Source organism: Talpa europaea (genome assembly GCF_964194135.1).
Source record: "Talpa europaea genome assembly, chromosome: 4".
NCBI classification, from domain to species: Eukaryota; Metazoa; Chordata; class Mammalia; order Eulipotyphla; family Talpidae; genus Talpa; species Talpa europaea.
The window spans coordinates 4,825,689-4,845,561 of NC_140070.1; the positions used below are offsets into that span (position 1 = coordinate 4,825,689).

Sequence of the window (19,873 nt, forward strand, 5' to 3'; positions counted from 1 at the left end):
TAGGGCATGATGTGATTATTTTAGGAGACTCAAAGTTATATTTTTTAAATTATACCCATAATATAATAATGTAAAAAATGACATGGCTGAGAGAGATATTTAGGAAGGCATAACCAGGCAGAGTTAATTTAAATAATCCTCCAGATAATACATTGTGTTTTGATTGTAGTATCTGAGGATATGCAAAAATTAATCAACTGTCTTACTTTGTGACTGAGATATCATCTCTACTGTTTCCTACAAAAAACCAGTACTTACTATTATAATATTAAGATGATTGAAGTAATTTGCAGACAATATCAATTGAGACTTTCTCACACTTATCTCAATATAAACAAATGCCAATGTAAAAACACAATTCCAAAATAAGTCATACTGAGTACAGATAAGAAAGTACAAGGAAATCATTGACTATTATACCACATGGATGAAAAGCAAAATTGATTTTATACTGATTTTACATTTATTTATGTAAATAGATACTTTTTTTCTAGTTGTCTGCTTAGATTTCTGGTAAAAATCACAGAATGCTTCATTCTAGTCACTTTAATAGGATGGGCACTATAGGAAAGAGCTGAAAAGATTTTATAGTCGACTCTGACATTTTATGCTTATGTTTTCGACTTCCAGCAATTTCCTGATGTATTTAATATTTAACATAAGCAGGAACATCTTTTCAGTAAATTGAGCAATTGAAGATTCAAGTGAAAAATCAAGTAAGGACTCAACTCTCGAGAGTTCTCGAAAGTCTTGAACTCTGGCAAATCATGTGACTTCCATGTTGCTTTTGCCATCCCAACTCTTCTTTGCTTCACACCCGCAAGCAAATTTCTTCTTTTTTCTAGCAACCTGTGACACTTCCACATCTATTTTGGCTTTTAACATTGTTGGGTGCTAGCACTTAGGTGATCTTTACACCAGACTCTTCAGTAGCTAACAGATGGCTGAGCTCCTCAGGCTTCTCCATGCCCACTCATCCAAGAACATCTTCTCAAATTTCTTCTTTCTAACAGGGGGATCAAACATATCAGTGATCCCAAAATACCAAATAAAGCTCCTTCCACTGGATTTCACTTGAGGACTGACTATGAGATTCTTCTTCACTCTTCAACTTCCTTTTCTAGAACATTTTCCCCTCTGAATCATGACCTTAAGGTTTTCTTCAAAATGTTTTTTATGCAATTCTTGAAATTTATTCCACACAATTAAGAGACTTCCAGAGATATATTCTTCAAAAACATTTACATTTCTTTCCAGTTCTTTTTTTAATGCCACCTGTAGGGAAAGCTGAGATGTCTGCCTTTCCAATGGCTCCATCTTCTCTGTCTTCCTGTAAGTTAAGCCCAAAGTTCTCTGATGTGATTTCATCTTTAGAATTCCACTCAGCATCATTTTCATTTAGCCCAGGAGGTAGCACTCACTCCACATATTTTCCTGGTCTGGAGCTTACCTCCCAGCAGCCGCAGTAAGACCCTGCCAACATTAGGGCTTCTCTGATATACACAAACATCGAGCAATCATTACCACAATCAAGTTAATTAACATATCATCATGTCACATAGTTGATCATTATTTTTTGATCGATTATTCACCCCACATAAATAGCAATCTGTTGTTTTCTTTGACCAGCAAATCCTTATTTCGTCCCACCCTCTAGCCATGGGAAACCACCATTATTTTCTCTTCTTTTATGACTTCAACTCCCCTCCACCCCTGTTTAGCAGACTGTCCTCCAGGTTCAGCTTGGGAATTTTGCTTCTTATTTATCCTATTTGGATAGGGCTTCTTGAATCAGAGGCCTGCTAATCTCTATCCCTTCGGCAAAATGCTTTTATCTTTTCGAGTATTACCCTGTCGCATTTTCTCCTCTATTTTATGAATTCTATTTAAATGTTTGCTCTGTCTTGCCCAGTCTAACCATTCCTCCATATTGTCTTTCTGTAGTCATAGAACTTGAATACATTATTCAAGTATTGAATACAGTATTTATTTGTTGTTGACTAATCCTTTATTAAAACTTCCTCCAGGTTTGAAGTTGAATTTATTTCACTTTTAAGTTCTCAGGTTTCTATTTGGTTAGTTTTCATATCTGCTTCTGTTTTGAATTATTTGTTACTCCTTGCTCTTAATTTCCACCCCTTCTTTTATTTCTTAAGCAGGTTGATCATATTTATTTTATATAATATAACTGATAATTCCAATTTCTGATTCTTCTGCTTGTTGCTTCTGATGCCAGTAAGCAAATAGCCTTGTTTCCTTATGTTGTGAGTGATTTTATGAGTGTGCATGTGTGTGTGTTAATCTAGGCTCCTAGTCCTTGCAATTTTATATGTGGGAATTTCCCGAGTCTCAAGTGCCAGGTGAATGACCTTCAGGAGGATTAACGTTTGCTTAGTCCAGGTACCAGTGAGCATGTTCAACAGGGGGGACTTACAGCCGAATTCTTCTCCAGACTTATTTGACCACATGAGAGCTTAAATTGGGGCTCAAAATCACCTTAGGGCTGGATTATGATTAAGAATTTTCATGGACTCTTTCTCCACTGGGCACCCAATTTTAAAGCAGTTTTCGTTTCTTCTTTTCTCAGTGATGGCCATGGTGATTCTCTCTCTCTTTCTCTCTCTCTCTCTCTCTCTCTCTAACAATTGTTAGGTTCCTATCTTCATGACTCTAGACTCTCTACCTGGTCTAGGATTTGTCTTTTACTCCAGGGGCCTGGAGTAAAGCTTCAAAAGGCCAATCTCTAAATCCCTGCAGTTTCACAAACGCACCAGTGGTGAGAACTGACCTCAGTGCTCTGATCACGCTGGTTTCTTGTGTTCACTTGGTTTGGGGGCCACAATTCTGCTCATTGTAAAGTGCATTTACAGATGTTCAAATAAATCATTGGCAGCTTACTTATTCTCAGCAGGCAGGTCCATTTTGATATCTAGTTTGTTGTGGTCCTAGAAATTACACTTCCAGCTCTTTAAGGGTTTTCTTAAATGATTTTTAAAATTACCCCTCAGTTGCAAGCAGTGGCCATTAACTTGGGTTGTACATTATGTATGTGTGTGTATGTGTGTATATGTGTGTATGCACATATGTGTGTGTGTGTATAAACTTTAAAGTCAGAAAAACAGCTCAATTTCCAAACATAGCTGCTTCGAAGAGTTTCAAATGAGGAATTCAATTCAACTGAGGGGTTATAGACCTGAACGGCTGAAAACTCATTCAGTCGTTGTAATAAAACATTTAATAAATATATCATGGGCCAAAAGGCGGGTGGGGTGAGAGGAGAGGCAGAATAAATAAAGTTGGAATCTAAGTGGAATCTTAAAAAGCATTCACATGGGAGGTGACACCTAGACTCTGTCATTACTTACCTCCATGTTCCCTCAGGGAATTTCCTTCACCCTTTGACACTCAGCTTTCTGGTCCCCTGAAGGAAGCAATCAAGATTGGATTATTTCCACACTCCCTTCCCTGTTTACAGTTCTAGAACACTGTGCTTCTAGTTCTTTTTTTCCAAGTATTTCCTCCCATCTGGAAGCAGCCAAGATGTGGCCATTCGTTGTCAAGATATTTTCATGTTCCTTCCATATATCATATTTTAAATAAAAACTAAACTATATCCCTTTGACTAACCATTTGTCTTAGGAGAAAAGGTCACCAAATGGTTTCTATTGTTTTTGAGTGAGCTTTTACATTCAGCGGTTGCGTAATTATTAAATAATCCATTTTGCCTCCCTCTGCATGTACATGATGATTTCTATTTATTCAGCAAAGACATAAAGGAAAAGCATTAGGTCATTTGGACAAGGGGCTTTGAGTCAGTGCTGAGATCACTTCCCTCCTTCTAGTTTGAAGATAAAGTTCCTTTGTTACCTGGGATCATGGTTTGAATTAGGGTAATGTGGGTCTTCTTTTCTGATTTATGTGATGAGGTGATTGCTTAAAGATGGCGATTCTGCAGCGCGGGTCTTGACAAATGGCCCCACTCTGTCAGCTGGGGTAGAGCCTTGGGAGTCTTCCAAAGCCCTTCCCTCTCCCTTGCCACCCACACTTTCCAGTCATCACCAAGACCTGCTGGATTTTTTCTTTTTAAATTATGTTTCTGTTTCTGGCTTACAGAAAATTCCAGAGCATGATATCGATGACCCACAGTGTGTGACATTGTAGCATTTTGTCAAATAGACGCACTTCAGGTTTTTGGTGCTTGTGTTTTGCTTTGTTTTCAATAAATAAGACATTACAACCTCCCAGTGGATCCCTCTCTGATTTCATCTTCCCTCTCCTTTTCTGGGCAACCTCAGTCTTGATTTTTGGTGTTTGTCATTTCCATGTGTCTGCACTATTATTATATATTGTGCTGCATGGTTTTTGCATTACTATTTTATGCTATATATCTCCATCTGCAACTTGTTTTTCACACTCAACAGTATTCTTGAGATTCATCCAAGAACTAGACATTCAAGTCTAGTTCATTCTTTGAACAGTTCAGTTCTATGAATATCGTCACATTGGATACTTAGATTGTTTCTGACTTTTTGCCATGACAAACACGGCTGTAGTTATTATCTATGTACCTATTTCCTTGCCAAGCAAATATAAGAAAACCTTGCTGGCGCACAGAGGATTATCCTTTAAGTGGGTATGAGTGTATCGAGATTCTATTCTCTACTGGTGAGGCAGGTGGGTGGACCTGAGTCACAGAAACATCTGGCTTTCCCTACTCTTCTTTGGAAGAAAGTCACTAGGTCTCCCTGCCTTGGGTGGGGAGAAGGTGGGGGTTAAGCCTCACCTCCTGGAGTGTGGGTATCTACCTATGTTACTTGGAATTATTTTGTAAGGAAGACTTGTGACTTCTCCCTTATTCATTCATTACTTCCATTATTTATTTATCTCGGTCTGGGCTCATATATTTCTCTTATCCTTTGGGTTAATAGTCATTACTGCAGGGTTTATTCTGTGATTCAAATTGTTTTGACTTTGGTCATTGGGAGCTCTTCCTGTTTGGCTCTTATGCCCCTGTGACACGCCCCAGCCTTTGGGTTTTTGGTTTTTTGGAACATGTTCTTGCTTTCTAGTTCTCTTGCTAATTTTAACATTCATCAGGGGATGTTGCCTGCACGAGGTATTTCTGAGTGTTAACATAGTCAACATGTGATCATTCTCACTCACACCTCTTTTTTTTTTTTTTTTGTCTTGTGCTTAGGTAAATATTTGGTCGGATATGGCCAGTCACAGCTTTCAGTTCAATCCCATCATTTTATTCCTTCATAGAAGCACTCCTACTTTGGATTCTAAGCCTTGAAACATACTTCATTTATTCGAACTGGGTTTGTCTCCATTTAAGACAAAACTCAATAAGAGTTTAAATAAGAGAGGTTCATTTCTCTCTCAAGTAAGAGACCCTGTGCTCAGTGGGCTGGCAGAGTGTCCGTAGTCAGAGGACTCAGTTCTTTCATTTTGACTGCCCATCATTTTTCAGTACATGGCTTTCTCTTCAAGGTCATCCCGGCACAACATGGCTGCCGGAGCTCCAGCCATCTTTTAAAAATTACACTCAAGGAGGAGAGGGAAGAAGAGCAGACCAGTTGTACCTCCAAGATGAATCAAAGCTGTTTAAACAGACTTTCTGGAACCACATCTGAGGACCTGCTCTTGTCTGATCCACCACTCTTGGTTTCTGGGAAGCCGGGATGTCATTTTGCCTTCTCCTTCCTTGAGGTCCCCAAAGGGTTGGGTGAGGCTCACCCATTCTAGTGAGGGTGGGTCTTCTTTACAAGGTATGCGGGTCTCTTCATACACAGACACGAGAGAGAGAGAGAGAGAGAGAGAGAGAGAGAGAGAGAGAGAGAGAGAGAGAGAGATCCATCGGCCCTGTCAACTTGACACGCAAAGTGAGCCATTGCGACACTCACAGTACACTACTGAATGCATCGTGTCTGCTTTCTGGGCTTATATCAATGAATTTTCCCTGATCCAACTTTATTCCACATCCTTATTATCCATTCCTGCAAAATCTCATCCCCATGGCAACAGGAGACAAGGGTTATCTTCATTTTCTTCTTGGTACAAAACACCTTGGTAAGTTGTTTTGTTTCTTAATTTGAAAACTTACATAATTGATTTTTATAACTTTCTTCTTTCACAATGTAATTTTTTAAAGTTTCAATTTCCCTCTAAACACTATTGCATACAACTAATGTCAATAGGTTATTATCATCCTGTTCAAAATAATTTCTAATTTTTCCTTTTTTACCAATGGATATTTAGAAATGTGTAGTTTAATTTTAACTCTCTGACATATTTTTCACTATAGTTGATTTTTTTATTCATATATAGACAACAGAAAGTTAAGCAAAGCTTCATTAACCTGTAATTAAAGGATCCTTGGTTGAACTTTTTTTTTTTTTTTGGTGAAGAAGAACTGGGGTGTAAGCCAGAGGTAAGGGGGTGAGATGATTCACCAGAGACAGAGTAGGGAGAAGAACAGGCAGATCTGCTGAAATCCACTGCTGAGGGGAGTAGTGAAGAGACAGGAGAGGTCTGCTGCGCCATATGGGTAGCTCCCTGCCGGGGGATCGATCTCAGGCCATGGTGATCATAGCACTGAGACTTAACCCCTAGGCCATTAGGGAGGTCCTTGTTTGGATCTTTTAACTAATGTTCCAGTGTGACACTAAAAGGATATGTCATCCTCTCCTTGTAGATATCATGTTGATTTTTAGAGTGATTTTTCACTCTGTTCCATTATAGTCAGAGAATACAGATTTCAATATTCTGAAATTACTGAGGCGTCTTAGACAGGAAGATGCTCTCTTTACCAGGCATTCCCCGGTTCTGACTATCATATTCCAGTCATTCTCTCCTATCCAGTACACTTAGACAGAAAATGTCTGCTGTTCTAGGGCATAGTATTCAATAAATATCAACTGGGTTGACCTGGGTGATAGTCTTGAAAAATGAAACAGGAAACATTGCATATAGAGGCATTAAAAAGAAAAAACCCAAAAACTAGTTGCTGAGATATGGACAGGTAATTTCTTTTTAAATACCATGCGGGGGTGGGGAGGGTGGTCTCCCTGGTGGTGCAGGGGTTGAGTCTCAGCAAGTGCTATCAAGCAATCACCAGCCACTGAAGCATTAGTTCGATCCCAGCCAGAGAGCGGACCCACAGGGCGCAGCAGACCTCTCCTGTCTCACCCGCTGCTCCCCTCAGCAGTGGATTTCAGTAGATCTGCTTGTTCTGCTCCTTACTCTGTCTCTGGTGAATCCTCTCACTCCCCTACCCTTGGCCTACATCCTAGTTCTTGTATGTATGAATAAATAAAAATAAATCTTTAATAAATCTTTAAATAAATAAATACATAAATACCATGGGGATGGAAGCACTGCTGGAAAGTTCCTGAATAGACCCATCTGGATGTATTGTCTCTACCGAGTTAGAGGTTCACCTGACCTGTCAGTGAAAAGACAGTGAGCATTTAAATCCGGTGAAGATGTGGGGTAACAGCAAATTAAGAGATCACCCTTTCCTTGGTCCCTCCCTGTGGTTAGGCCAACTGCACCGTCAGCCTTGACTTCTGTCATCTCTGAAAATTCCGCCTCTCTGTGGGTTCTTGTATTTCTGGAACAGTCACCCAAAATAATAAGGTTGTGCTCTCTCCCCTGGTGTTAATTCTGGCTTGTCTGGGAACCCAGCTTCTCCAAAGGATCTGGTCTCTTGACTTTCCATTAGAGTGAGCATAGAGGTTTTGCAAAGGGGGTGCTGTACCTTTAAATTCTGAAAGTGATCTTGGCTCAGGAAGGCCAGCAGTCGAGGTCCAGCCCCTAGAACAGAGAAGAGCTACAGATTCTCCATCCTAGGTCTTTGCGAGGGGACGGTGGTGCCAGCCGGGCTCTGGCGTCTGGCAGCATGGGCGGGAAGTTGGGGACCCTCCTGCTGGTCCTTGTGCTCAGCCCGGCTCAGCCAGCCTGGGCCGGCCGGAAGCTCCTGGTGTTTCTGCTGGACGGCTTTCGCTCAGACTACATCAGCGATGAGGCCCTCGAGTCCTTGCCTGGCTTCAAAGAGATCGTGAGCAGGGGAGTAAAGGTGGATTATCTGACCCCAGACTTCCCCAGTCTCTCTTACCCCAACTACTACACCCTGATGACTGGTGAGTACCAGCTCCCCTCCTGGGTGGGAGGAGAGGCTGGAGCCCACAGGGATCAGCTGGCTCCGGCATTGGCTTCTTATCGGAATGTTCAGCTTCCCCTTGTCCCTTGGGACGTCAAAGAGGGACGGGCGGTGTTCTTGTCTGGGGAGATTTTTCAAGGTCGTGTTGTTCCCCAAAAGTTACCCCGAGGACCTGCTTTGGATTCGCAGTGTGCAGAACAGAGACCTGTGTGAATGAATGACATTAAAAGTGGTCCTTTGTTTTACAGATTACATTTCTAGCCAAGTTCAAGTTTAAAAAATTCAACAGGTCTTCACGTGTTTGTACCAAATTCCTTCTGCCCCCTGCTCCGCACTCGCTGGTGGTCCTGGAGGCGTTTTGGTTTCTCTGTCAATGTGCTGGATGCTGGAAGTCACACGTGGGGTGCTGGGAGGGCTTGGGGGAATTTTTAGGGCACATTCTAAGTGTTACCTAGCAATGCCACTTGTCCCTTCTTTTGCCTTTTTGGGTCAGATAAAATGACAGGAGAAGAAAAGAAATTGCTGTATTAGGTCCCATTTTTAACTTCTAGTGTCTGTGAAGAAAAAAAAAAAAAAACGAAACAAAACGGAAATAAAAACAAAACAAGCCCAACTAACCCAGTCAGTGCCTGGCGTGGGGAAGCTGCCTGAAGATGACCTTCCCCTGGGGCTGCCAAGTGTCAAATGCGATTTCCTGAACTTGATCCCATGGGTGCAATAGAAGGTCCTTCCTGCTCACGCCCTAGGACCCCAGTTTCCAGATTGCTTTTCAGTTAACCTCTGCAAGGGCCAGCGAGTGGCTCTCGGAAGGAATGTGCCAGCTGTCCAGGGAGGCTGGAAGAATGCGCTGTTGTTGCTGTTTGTGCAGAGCCGAGCTGTGTGCTCCGGCGCAGGGCGGGCCTGTAGCCTGTGTTAACAGGAAGGGGACGAGCCCTCCTTGTCTCACTCTGGATCTCCCCTGAACATTCGAGTTGGCATCTGTCTTCATGCACGGGGACTGTGTAGATGCTGTAGAATGGAAGGGAAGACACTTTGGAGAATTAGAAATGAAGACAGAGAGGAAAAAAAAAATCAGTCTGCAGACAAGGAAAAGAATTTGTTTCCTTGTTTTCTAAAATTTCTCCCAACAGACACACAGCCAGCCTGTCTCCTCCAAAGTGGAGGAACAAAGGTCCCCAGCCCCCTTGGCACGCTTGTGCCCGGTGGCGCAGCGGCTGCAAGCTGCTGGACCACACAGATCTTACTGTGTGCGCGGCCTGACTTGGGCTCTGTCCGGGAGCTTCACCGCCTTTCAGAGCCGGGGTGGGAGACCTGATTCATCAGCTGCCACGTGCCGTTCTCAGCCGGCGTGGAAAGCGAACACAGCCCATCTTAGACAGCCAGACTCCAGCGAGTCAAAAGGCACCATCACCAGCCCCCCGTTGCCGCCCGGCCGATGACACGGCCTTTTGTTGCTCAGCCCACGCGCCTGGTGTTGGCACCGGGGAGAATGTGTGCAAAGCTGCGGTCACAGGGACACCTTCTGTCCAGGCTGTCGGTGGCTTCTCTTGTCTGGGCCTCAGAGACGCCCCTCTGAGGCAGCAAGCGGCCCGGGAAGCTGCGAGACCTCCGTAGGCGCTGTCTTGTTTTCCTGTGATTTGATCAGGAAGCCTGTTTGGAACTTCAGCTGCTTTCCCCGCGTGCAGAGCGGCCGTCAGGGGATGCGGCTGGCAGAGCTCGCGTTCGGCGGGTGTCTTTGGAGGGGGGTCTGTCTTGTATCGACAGAGTGAGCACAAGGGCTTAGAGGGGGGTCGCCGGCTCGTGTCCTCTCCACTGCCCGGGGACTGACTCAGAGCCAGATTTACACTCTCTCCCCCAATATCCAGGCTATTTCCACCCAATGCTGACAGGTTCCTCTTTTTTTATAGAAGGGTTTGGAAATTGTACTTAAACCCATGGTTTGAGCATTAGGACCTTTTATAAATGGACAAAAAAATCAGGTTCTTTTGGTACCAGGAGAGACGGCTTGAAGGTTCTTCAGAATCTGTTACATGAATCGTTTCCCACAAATGATTGCGCATCTCTGCATTGTGAGCAATAGTGGGTTATCGGGCAGAGCCCTGGTTTTAGAGCTGGAAGAACTCAATTCACAAGGTCAGGGCCATGCTGGAAGACTCCAGAAGCCACCACACTGCCCTGGTGCCTGTTTCCTCAGATGCCAGCTTCTCATCTGGCCAGGGTTCCCGGTGCTGCCACATGCAGACGTGAAAGTAAGCGAGGCATGAGGGCCAAGAACCAGTTGGGACTGGACCCTCCTGGGACCCTTCACAGGGCTGACACCCTAGAGAGGAGCATTCCCTGGGAGGGCACGAGGTGGCAGTCTCAGGGCTGGCAAGGAGCCATGAAAATCACCCAGCCCAGTCACTGACCTGAAACCACTGCCATCCACCCCCCTCCATCAGGTACATTTCGCCTCAGCACAGATGGAAAACATTTCCAAGTGGTCAAGAAGATCCAGCAAATGGTGGATCGCCGGCGACACGAAGGATCTCTTATCCAGGGAGCCTGCGATCCAGGGGGGAGGGGAGATACCTCTCAAAGGAATGACAAGGGGTGAAGGACTTTCACGTGTTTAAGTCCCAACTCCCCGTACCCCAGGGAGCATGTGAAGAGGAGGTCTTTAAGAGGGGAGCCAGCTAACACGAGGCCATTCCAACGGGCCTTTACATAGGTCCCTTTAGAAGAGAAAGAGCCCCTGTAGATGAGGGAGCACAGGCAAGAGACCAGGCGGGACGCAGGGAGCGGCTGTGGGCCAGCCTCGGGGAGAGGCCGCCCCAGAAACCAGACCTGCCCACACCGGGATCTTGGACTTCTAGCCTGTGGGGCTGTGAGAAATCATTCCTGCCACGTGGCCCCCATCTGTGGCCCCCTGTTTCCGTGGCCCGAGTAAACACGTAGGCACGGAGCCCCAGGGGGAGTTTGCGGACAGGCTGCAGAAGACCAGAGGCTTTCCTCCAGCCGGAAGCCTGTGACAGCGTTCCGAGGAGGTGGGTGCCCGGGGGGCGACAAACCACCCCTGCAGGGGGTAAATCATTAGATCTGGTTTTCTGCGTCAGCCTTTCTGGAGATGCACCTTTCCAAGGTGAACCCACTTAATGTTAGTTAAAGCACAACCAGAGTGTAACTGCTGCTGCGATCCGTTCGGGCTGAACCCGTCTCACTGTGGATGTTTTTGGCCGGGGTTTTCTGTCTTTGGGGTAGATCTACATTTGATTTAGACAAAGTCTGATCTAGGAATCCAGGGGAGAAAAACAATGACTTGCTCGGTTTGTTCGGTCCGGATCGTGGGTAAGAGGGACGCTGTGTGTTTGGAGCAGCTGAGCCTCCAGGGCTTCGCCGAGGCCGAGGGTGGCAGCGATGCTGATTCTTGGCCTTCGGGAGTCTGCGTCAGCAGCTGGGCAAGCGGCCCACATGTCCCGAGTGGCAGGAAATCAGTCTAGAACGTCACATGTACTGACAATGATCTCCCAAGAGAACATCTAATGAGACGGGTATTGCTAGATGGCCCGTTAGTTCATGCTACGTTTAGAAACTAGCAAATAAGGTGCAAGAAGGTTGTCGCTTTGCCCCGGACCATGAAGAATACCGTGTTGGGGCTGAGGTCAGAGAGTCTCTCCCACCCAGCAATTAGCAGAGCCCTGACCCAAGACCAGGAGTGCCCAGGAGGCCATGCCCTGTGACCTGGGGCCCAGGGACAGAGGCCTCTGAGCCCAGTCCAGGATGCAGCAAGGGCCCAGATCAAGATTTATGAACCATCTTCTGGAACCAAAGCCGAGCAACCGTGTTAACTGCCGAGGCTTGGTCACTGCTCAGCATTCCCTGCTGCGCTCCTCGAAACTACAAGTGAAACAGATTCCTCCCGGATAGCGAGGACTCAGCATTCTGCAGCCAGAGATTACAGGGCGATTTATGCTTCCCCAGCTTTTAAGAAAACAGCTGATATAAATGAGAACCGGCTGTCAACTTGGACCAAAGGAAATCAATGCAGAAAGCACTGGAAAAATCTTGTTTTGAGAAAAAGCCCACATCCTCAGCCTCAGGAGAATGTAGCTGTCTCCCCGGGCCTGCCCGAGGGTGGGTGCACACCCCCGGCACCGGCAGCATGGAAGTACCCCCCATCAGCCTCTGCACAGGGACACCCCAGCATGCCAGCTGCCTTACGCTCAGATTCCCCCTCAGGTACATTATACCTGCTGTGCCCCGCAGTCGCCACTTCTCTCTGGCACAACGCCAGTCATGCTTTTGTCCTCATGGGTGGCTTCCTGGTGGCCAGGGGTCCATTCCCAGGCTGTGCCGGGACAGCGGCTGGCACAGCTGGGCTCCTTCTTCCCGATGCCCCCTCGGCTTCTGCACATCCGCCCTCGCTTGGTCTCCCCTGACTGCTGTTCAGAGACACTTTAACCAACACCTCCTGGAGTGCCGGGGTCTCCACCTGTGATGGGGCCCTGGGCAGCGTGGCGCCACCGTTCCCCTGTGCAGCGTTTGGCTCTTGTTGGATATTGAGTTTGATCTTAAGCTGCTCATCCCTGCAGCCCTTCCCTGGCAGGGAGAAAGGCCGGGGAGCCGCAGGTGGCAGGCACATCTGGACATGGGCCGGTGACGGCGATCAGCTTGGGTCTGTGGGCTAGGGCACCTCAGATATGTCACCCCTTATGGAAGTAGCTGCCCCTGGGTGAGCTGGTGCTTCTGGGGCTGCCGGGTCTGGGCCAGGAGGACAGGTGGGTTGTAGTAAGAGAGCATGGACGTGTCTATAGCGACATCCCACAGTGTGTCTGCTGGGTCAGCAACCATTACAGGAGGGCCGGGGGGCCAAGTCCCCTTGGCACTGAGTGGCCTTATCTGTTCACCCCCTTTCACCCCACCAACATGTCCGAGTGAAGCAGCTGGCAAACACCAGTTGACCAGAGAGAGCACAGGAGGCAAATGGGGCAGATTTCTTCTTCGGCTCTGCCACAACCCGCTGGGACAGGGGATGCGCTTCTTCCTTATAGTCTGAGCCCTCAAGGCTGAGGTCCGAGGCGTAGGCAGGTGGGGGCTGGGGTCAGCTGTGCACTTAGTGAGCGCCGCATGTGTGCTGGTAGTGCTCTAAGTGGTGGTGGGTGCTGAGAATACCACGGTGAGGCTCCCCAGAGAGTCGCAGGGGCCACCGGTGGGGGGTAGCAGGCAAGGGTGCCTGGGGAGGGGGCTCTGGCGAGACACTCACTCTTGCCTCTGTTCTGGTCTCAGCATCCGCGCTGATCCCCTTTGCACACTTGGAGAATGGGGTCTGTGGCCAAACCCACTGCAAGCTGAAGGCCCCCTGATGAGAATTTTAACTGAAGGGAAGTATGGGGAGCAACTGAGGAGGTCCCCTGTTTGTGGGTTCAGTGGGTAAGTCACCCTCGGTTTGCCTAAGGCCTCCTTAAACCTGGGGCTCTTCCAGATTCTGCACAAATCAAGTAAGTTGGCTCACAGGCTCTGGAGCATGTCTGGTTTCCCTGAGCAATTGTCTGGATGAATGAGGATTTGGCTTTTGAGAAATTCTGCTCTAGTGGTTGAAGACAAAAAACATCATACATAGGGAAGAAAATGTTGTTTAAAAATGAACAATGTTGTAAAAAATTAAAAATTAAAAAAAAAGCAAATCCCATACATAGGTATTTGGGAGGAAATGTCAAATACTGAGCTTCTCCGTCATCCTCCGGCAGACCATGGGCGGTGCTCGAGGGCACACTCCTGCCCTGCACCTCAGTGGCATCCCCAGGGTGATGGCAGTGCCCTGGGAGGTGCTGCTAGTCACTGAGCCTGAGGTGTGCCCAGCAGCTGGGCCTGCGCTGTGTGGGAGCGGCCAGTTACCCAAACAGCTTTCAGTCATGTTCCCTGCACCCATCTCAGGGCACAAGCACGCCCTGGTGCAGAGGTGGCCCCCCCAACCTTTGTCCCTCCAGGCGGCACAGAGCCCCCCTGTTGGGTGGCAGCACCCTTTAAGGTCAGCAAAGGATGTTTATGGATTGGAGGGAAAACATATCTCGCCAATACATGCGGAGCCAGGAACCGTGCTTACTCATCCCTGTGGCTGATAGGGACCAAGATGGGCAAAAAACAATTCTTAAAAATTTTTTATACCCTTTATTATGGGAAATTTCAAACATACACAAAATATGGTTTCATTTATTATCGATTTATAATTTCCTGTCCACTATGCCTTTAAAAGCAATTATTTTAAAGGCACCACTCCACGTCATTGGCAAATGTGTCGGTATTTGTACGTGAGACAAGAACTGCATCCAGCACCACGGTTATTAGCGCCTCTAAAACTTAACCACAATCTTCATGGTGTGTTTAGTCACTCGTAGCTGACCCTGGTTGTCTCACAATCGTTTTCTTTCCTTGTTTGAACTGGGATCCAGTGAGTCCCGGCACTGAGACTGGTCGATCCTCTCTTCAGTCTGGACAGGGAGGTTTTGCTGCTTTTCATTTTGAACAATATGACTTGTCTTTTCAAAATATTAAATTAAGAATATATCCACAGCCGGTGGGCGCTGCTCATCGCCAGCCGAATAAGCAGCCCGTTTAGCTGAATATTGGTTAAATCTCCTGTTTTCGTCCGCTCAGCTGCTCGAAGCACAGCTGGCGGGCAGCGTATAAATAACAGCAGTGTATTGCCGCGCTCGTGCACACTGGAAGTGCAGGGTCCGTGCGGCCTGGTGGGGTTCTGGTGGGGCCTCCCCAGGATACGGTCACCTGGTGTCTTGTTGCCTCCTTGTGTGGCAGGGGGTCTCTTTCTTAAGGTTGCTAATCCCATCCCCAGGGACTGCACCCTCAGGAGCTACTCACCTCCTGAAGGCCCCCCTTCTAAGATCATCACACTGGGGATTCGACTTCAATATGTGAGTTTGGGGAGGACGCAGTCCATCCTGGCCCCTCTGTCCATTTCAGAGTCACATGGGAGGCGTGTTCCCTGTGCTGTCTCCCAGCCTAGCGCACAGGCAGGGGCTGGCTTGGTCATGTTGCTCAGCTGCACTGCAGATGGCTACAGTCGGGCCCAGGAGCCACACAGGGAGGTCCCTGTCTCCTCTTTCCATGAACAGCCCCTTGAGGGGGGCTTCCCCCACCCTCTCCAGGAGCAGGACTAAAGAAAATGGGCCAGGTCCCCCCTGTGTGCCCAGCCTCTGAAGAGTTTCCGTCCTCACAGGCCCGGCCAGCCCACACAGCAAGCTACTCTGCTGTCCGCCTACACTCGCTCTCGGGAGGGAGTGTGGACGGTCTCTGTCCGGCCCAGTGCTCGCTCAGAAGAGAGCCTTGCCCTGGGTTTGTTGGCTGGTGCCGTAGCTGGAGGTCTGGCCATCTGCACGGGGGAAGTCGGGTCTTTTCCGTTTTCCAGGGGCCCAGAGTTTGGTGTCTAAACTCTGCCTTTGACTGAGGTTCCTCTGCTTCTTGACAATCCCCGGTTCGTGCTGTGTTCCTCTTGTGGGACTTGTGAGTCCCTCTGGCCGCACTCCAGAGGCCTCTCCATTCCTCCTTCGTCTTCAAACCAGACATGCTGCTGCTCTCCGCCCACAGCAGCGCCTTCACTCACCCCGCCTGCCGCCCCAGCCTTGCCGCAGCCGGGACCGCGCCGGCCGCTGGGCTCTGGGGGCGGATCTGATCCCAGGCCCACTCACTCCCAGTCTGGCCCGTTCCCCTGCAGCTTGGCCAGCTGGCCTCGTCCCAAACCATCACACCCTCCCTACACATGCCTGTGTGGCTTGCGCGGGCCACTTCAGCATGTGTTTGCTGGGTAAAATGAAACACTCAAACTATGTGAATGAACTTGGGAATGTGGAACAAAACCCGCTAGATCCCAAACTCCCCCAAAGACGTTCAAAATCACAACATGTGAAAAGCAGAAGCTGCCTTGGCGATGCCGTGCACTTCTTTGTCTTACTCTGCGAAGTAGGACACCAGGGCCTGGGATTAGGACCCAGCAGCCAGGTCGGGGCAGAACCTCACGGGCTTCCGGCCTGGGCTGGGGGGGACACCCCGGCATCCTCTCTGTTCTCCCCACCTGTCCATCCAGCTTGGCCACTTGGGCGCAACACTCCACTGGCTCTGAGCCCTCGCCCCCTTCCCTGGGTGGGCTTTCCCGCCTGGGTTGCTGGCACTTCTGTTCTCATTTTCATCAGTCCAGGATGCAGAAGCTGAGAGGGAGATGAGAGTCAAAGACGCTTGGGTGTAGCTTCACCCCAGATCTGGTCAGGGGGAAATAGAACCCTCTAGAAGATAGGGGATCAGCTCAGCCCTCCTGCCTGCTTCCCAGGGATGAGATCATCAAAGGGTCCTTAAAAACTTGAAATAACCTCACCAGACCTCCCAAAGGAGTCACTCCCAGACAGTGTCCATCTGTAATTCAAGACGGAGCTAAAAACTAGAACAATGAAAACAGAAATGACTTTATTTATCCAGTTCTCGGACACCTGCTTGCCTGTCTTTGGAGCCTCCCGGCCAGCTGTTGGGTGTGCTGCGCATTCACCCCAGGACATTCCCTCTGTGGGTGTCAGGCTGAATCCTGGCCTTCAAACAAAGGGATCGTCAGGCTTCCATGGCCGCTTGAAAAACCCTGCTGGAATGGAATTTTGAAGAACAGTCTCTTCTCTCTCCCTTTTCACCTCCTGTTTTTATTGGAAGCTGCTCTGGGAGCTCTTCAGTCCTCATTGTCTCTGAAGAGCTCTGCTGTGATGCTTCAGGAAACCCCGAGCTTCCGCTGCAGCCCAGGCCTCACTTCTCTCCCCTCATCTTCTCTTTCAAGCCTAAATAAGACGTCCCTTCTCTCAAAGGCCTGGACTCGCAGGTGGCAGCATTTGGAGCTTTGAGAGCCTATTTTCGCCCATTTCGCCATCTAAACCACAGAACTGGGTCACGGCGCTGCCATGAGGCATCTAGGACCAAGCTCTGCTGCTTGGGTGGGAAACCCCGTCCGTTGACGCCGGCTGCCCTGCGTCTGCCAAGTGTCAGTGCTCCCGTGAGCTCTGCCACCACGCCTGCGTCCTCTCCTGTTCTCCCGGGACCAGCAGGCTCTTCCTTCTCTCCCTCTCTCTGGTCTGGAGAAAAAGTTTCCAGCAGGGCAGCTTCAGGGGTGTGTGACCCCTGGTGCCTCCTAGCTGTTCCCCGTTTCCATCTTCACCCTGGAGGCATAGAGTCCATGTCCTGTTTCTCCTGTCCTGTTTCTCGCTTCTTTCACTGAGCGTCATGCTTCCGAGGGCTGTCCGTGTTGTACCAGCACATTATTCATTTTTATTAGCAAGAAGCATTCCTTAGTATGAATGGACCACATTTTGTTTATCCATTTACCAGCTAATGAATCCTGGGTTGTTCCTATTTTGAGGGGGGAGGGGTTGTGAATAATGTTGCTGTGAACATTTGTGTACAAGTCTGTGTGGACATACATTGCCCTTTCTCCTGGGTATGCAATTGCTGGGTCCTATGTTGTTTGTTTAAATTTTATTTATTTTTGCACAGAACTGGGTGGGGTGCAGGCTAGAGATGTTGGGGGTGAGAGGATTCCCCAGAGACAGAGTGAGGAGCAGAACAGGAAGATTAACTGAAACACACTGCTGAGGGGAGCAGCAGGGAGACAGGAGAGGTCTGCCGTGCCATGTGGGTATCTCCCTGGCCGAGGATTGAACTCAGGCCATCACGGTGATAGTGCTGAGATTAACCCCTAGGCCACGAGGGAGGCCCACTGGGTCCTGTGCTAATTCTGTATTTAACTTTTTGAGAAATTGCCAAATTTTCAAAATTGCCATTTTTCGAAATGGCTGCACCATCCAGCATCCCCAAGAGTGATGCGTGAGTGGTTCCATTTCTCTCCATCTGAGGATAACGCTCATCATCATCTTTTTTTTTTATTATATCCATTCTAGCACCCATGAAGTGACATTTCCTTGTGACTTTGATTTGCAATTTCATGATGACAAATGATGTGCAACATCATGTGCTCATTGGCTATTTGATAACTTCTTTGGAGAAATATCTGCTCTCATTCTATCATCTGCTCTTTAAAATTCAGATCGTCTTTGTATGAGTTGTAGATGATCTTTATGTATTTTGGATACATATTACTTATGATATATAGGATTTGCAAATATAATTCTACCAGGTGGAGGGTTGTCTTTTCAGTCTCTTGCTGGAGGATTTTGAAGTGCAAAAGCACTTAATGTCGATGAATATTTATCAATTTTATATTTTATCACCTGTACTTTTTGTGTTGTATCTAAGAGATAACTGCATGACTAATAGAACATCATAAAGATTTACACCTGTGTTTTCTTCTAAAGGTTCTATACTTTTAGCTCTTGCATGTAGGTTTCTCATTCATTTTGTGTTCATTCATACAGCTCTATATATATAGTGGAAGGTGACTCTGTGGCATTTATTGAAATGTCTGTTCCTTTCCACTGAATTTTGTTGACACTTTTGTTGAAACTCAACTGGCCTTGAATGTTAGAGTTTGCTTCTGGGCTCTCAATTTTATTTCATTAATCTATATGTCTATCCTTATGCTGGGTCTATACTGTAAATATTACTGTAGTCTTACCATTAGCTCTGAAACTGGAGTATATGCATAGTTTTCACTATTTGAATCACTTGTATTTTCAGTGAATTTTAGGATGATCAGTTTAGAAAAGACAGCTTAGGATTTTGATAGGGATTGTGTTGTATCAGTAGAACAATATAGGAAGTATTGCCATCCTAAGGACAGTAAGTCTTCCAATCCATAAATTTTGGGATGTCTTTCCATAAATTCTGGTTCCAAATTCTTTGTGCTATGCTCTATAGTTTCAGTGCACATGTCTTACATTTCTTTTGTTAAATATGTTTGAGTACTTTATTCCTCTTGACACTATTGCAAATGGGATTTTTCAGAGTATGACAGAGCCACAAATTGGTGGGGTTTCTATCTTATATTTAACTTCTTGTTTGTTTGTTAGTTTTAATAGTGTTTCTGAGGATTCTCTATATACAACATCTGATTCCCTGAAAATAAATACATCTTTCTTTCTAATCTTGATGCTTTTAATGGATCTTTCTAATCACCTTGGGAGTTATGGGAGGGCATTTTGCAGATAAATTCAGTCTAGAGATCTAGAGTAAGCAGCTTGTCTAAGGTCACCTAGACAGAGCGAGTAAATCAGGCCGGGATCAGAGGCCTTGGTCCACCCCCCCCACCCCCACCCCCCGGGGCATCTCCACCACCTGCCCGCAGTGTCAGGCTGTGAGAGACAATGGATGGCCTGTATCCGGCATCTACTGTCTTCCCTTCCTACCAGCCTCCGGATTCAGCCCAGCAGGGAGCAGCATGTCCATTGCCCAGTGCCCGCCCTGTTCTGTACCCTGAGTTGGGGTAGGCACTTTCCAAAACTGCTTCCAGCAGTCCTCATGCCGCCCAGTAAGGAGCCACCATCATTCATCTTACAGAAGAGGAAGCCAAGGCTGCGAGATGCTAAGTCACTGGCTAAGGCCACAGATTCTTCTCAAAACTGTGAAGAATCCTGTGCTCGTCCAAGGACATCAAAGGGCCCCTTCCCTCCTGGCCTCAGAGACCTGCTCTCAGCAGCGCTATGTGTGTCTGTCCCTTAGACCATGACCCTGGGCTTGATTCAGCACAGGGCATGTGTCTGGACTCACGGACACCCAGGGTGGTGACTGACC

At 47.4% G+C, this 19,873-nt stretch overlaps 1 protein-coding gene and 1 pseudogene across 2 annotated transcripts in view; one reads left to right on the top strand and one right to left on the bottom strand.

Moving 5' to 3' along the window:
• Positions 1 to 765: 765 nt before the first annotated feature.
• Positions 766 to 1,428, bottom strand: LOC311169837 (protein FAM204A-like; annotated as a pseudogene). Its single transcript has one exon. The product of its transcript is annotated as a protein FAM204A-like (transcript).
• Positions 1,429 to 7,613: 6,185 nt separating this feature from the next.
• Positions 7,614 to 19,873, top strand: part of ENPP6 (ectonucleotide pyrophosphatase/phosphodiesterase 6) — a gene marked incomplete at its 3' end in the record, with an annotated part of 74,589 nt that continues 62,329 nt past the window's right edge. Inside the window, exon 1 of the mRNA XM_084231228.1 lies at positions 7,614 to 8,144. Within this exon, the coding sequence (XP_084087354.1) occupies positions 7,904 to 8,144 (241 nt within the window). The 5' untranslated portion in view covers positions 7,614 to 7,903. The remainder of the gene's footprint in view (positions 8,145 to 19,873) is intronic.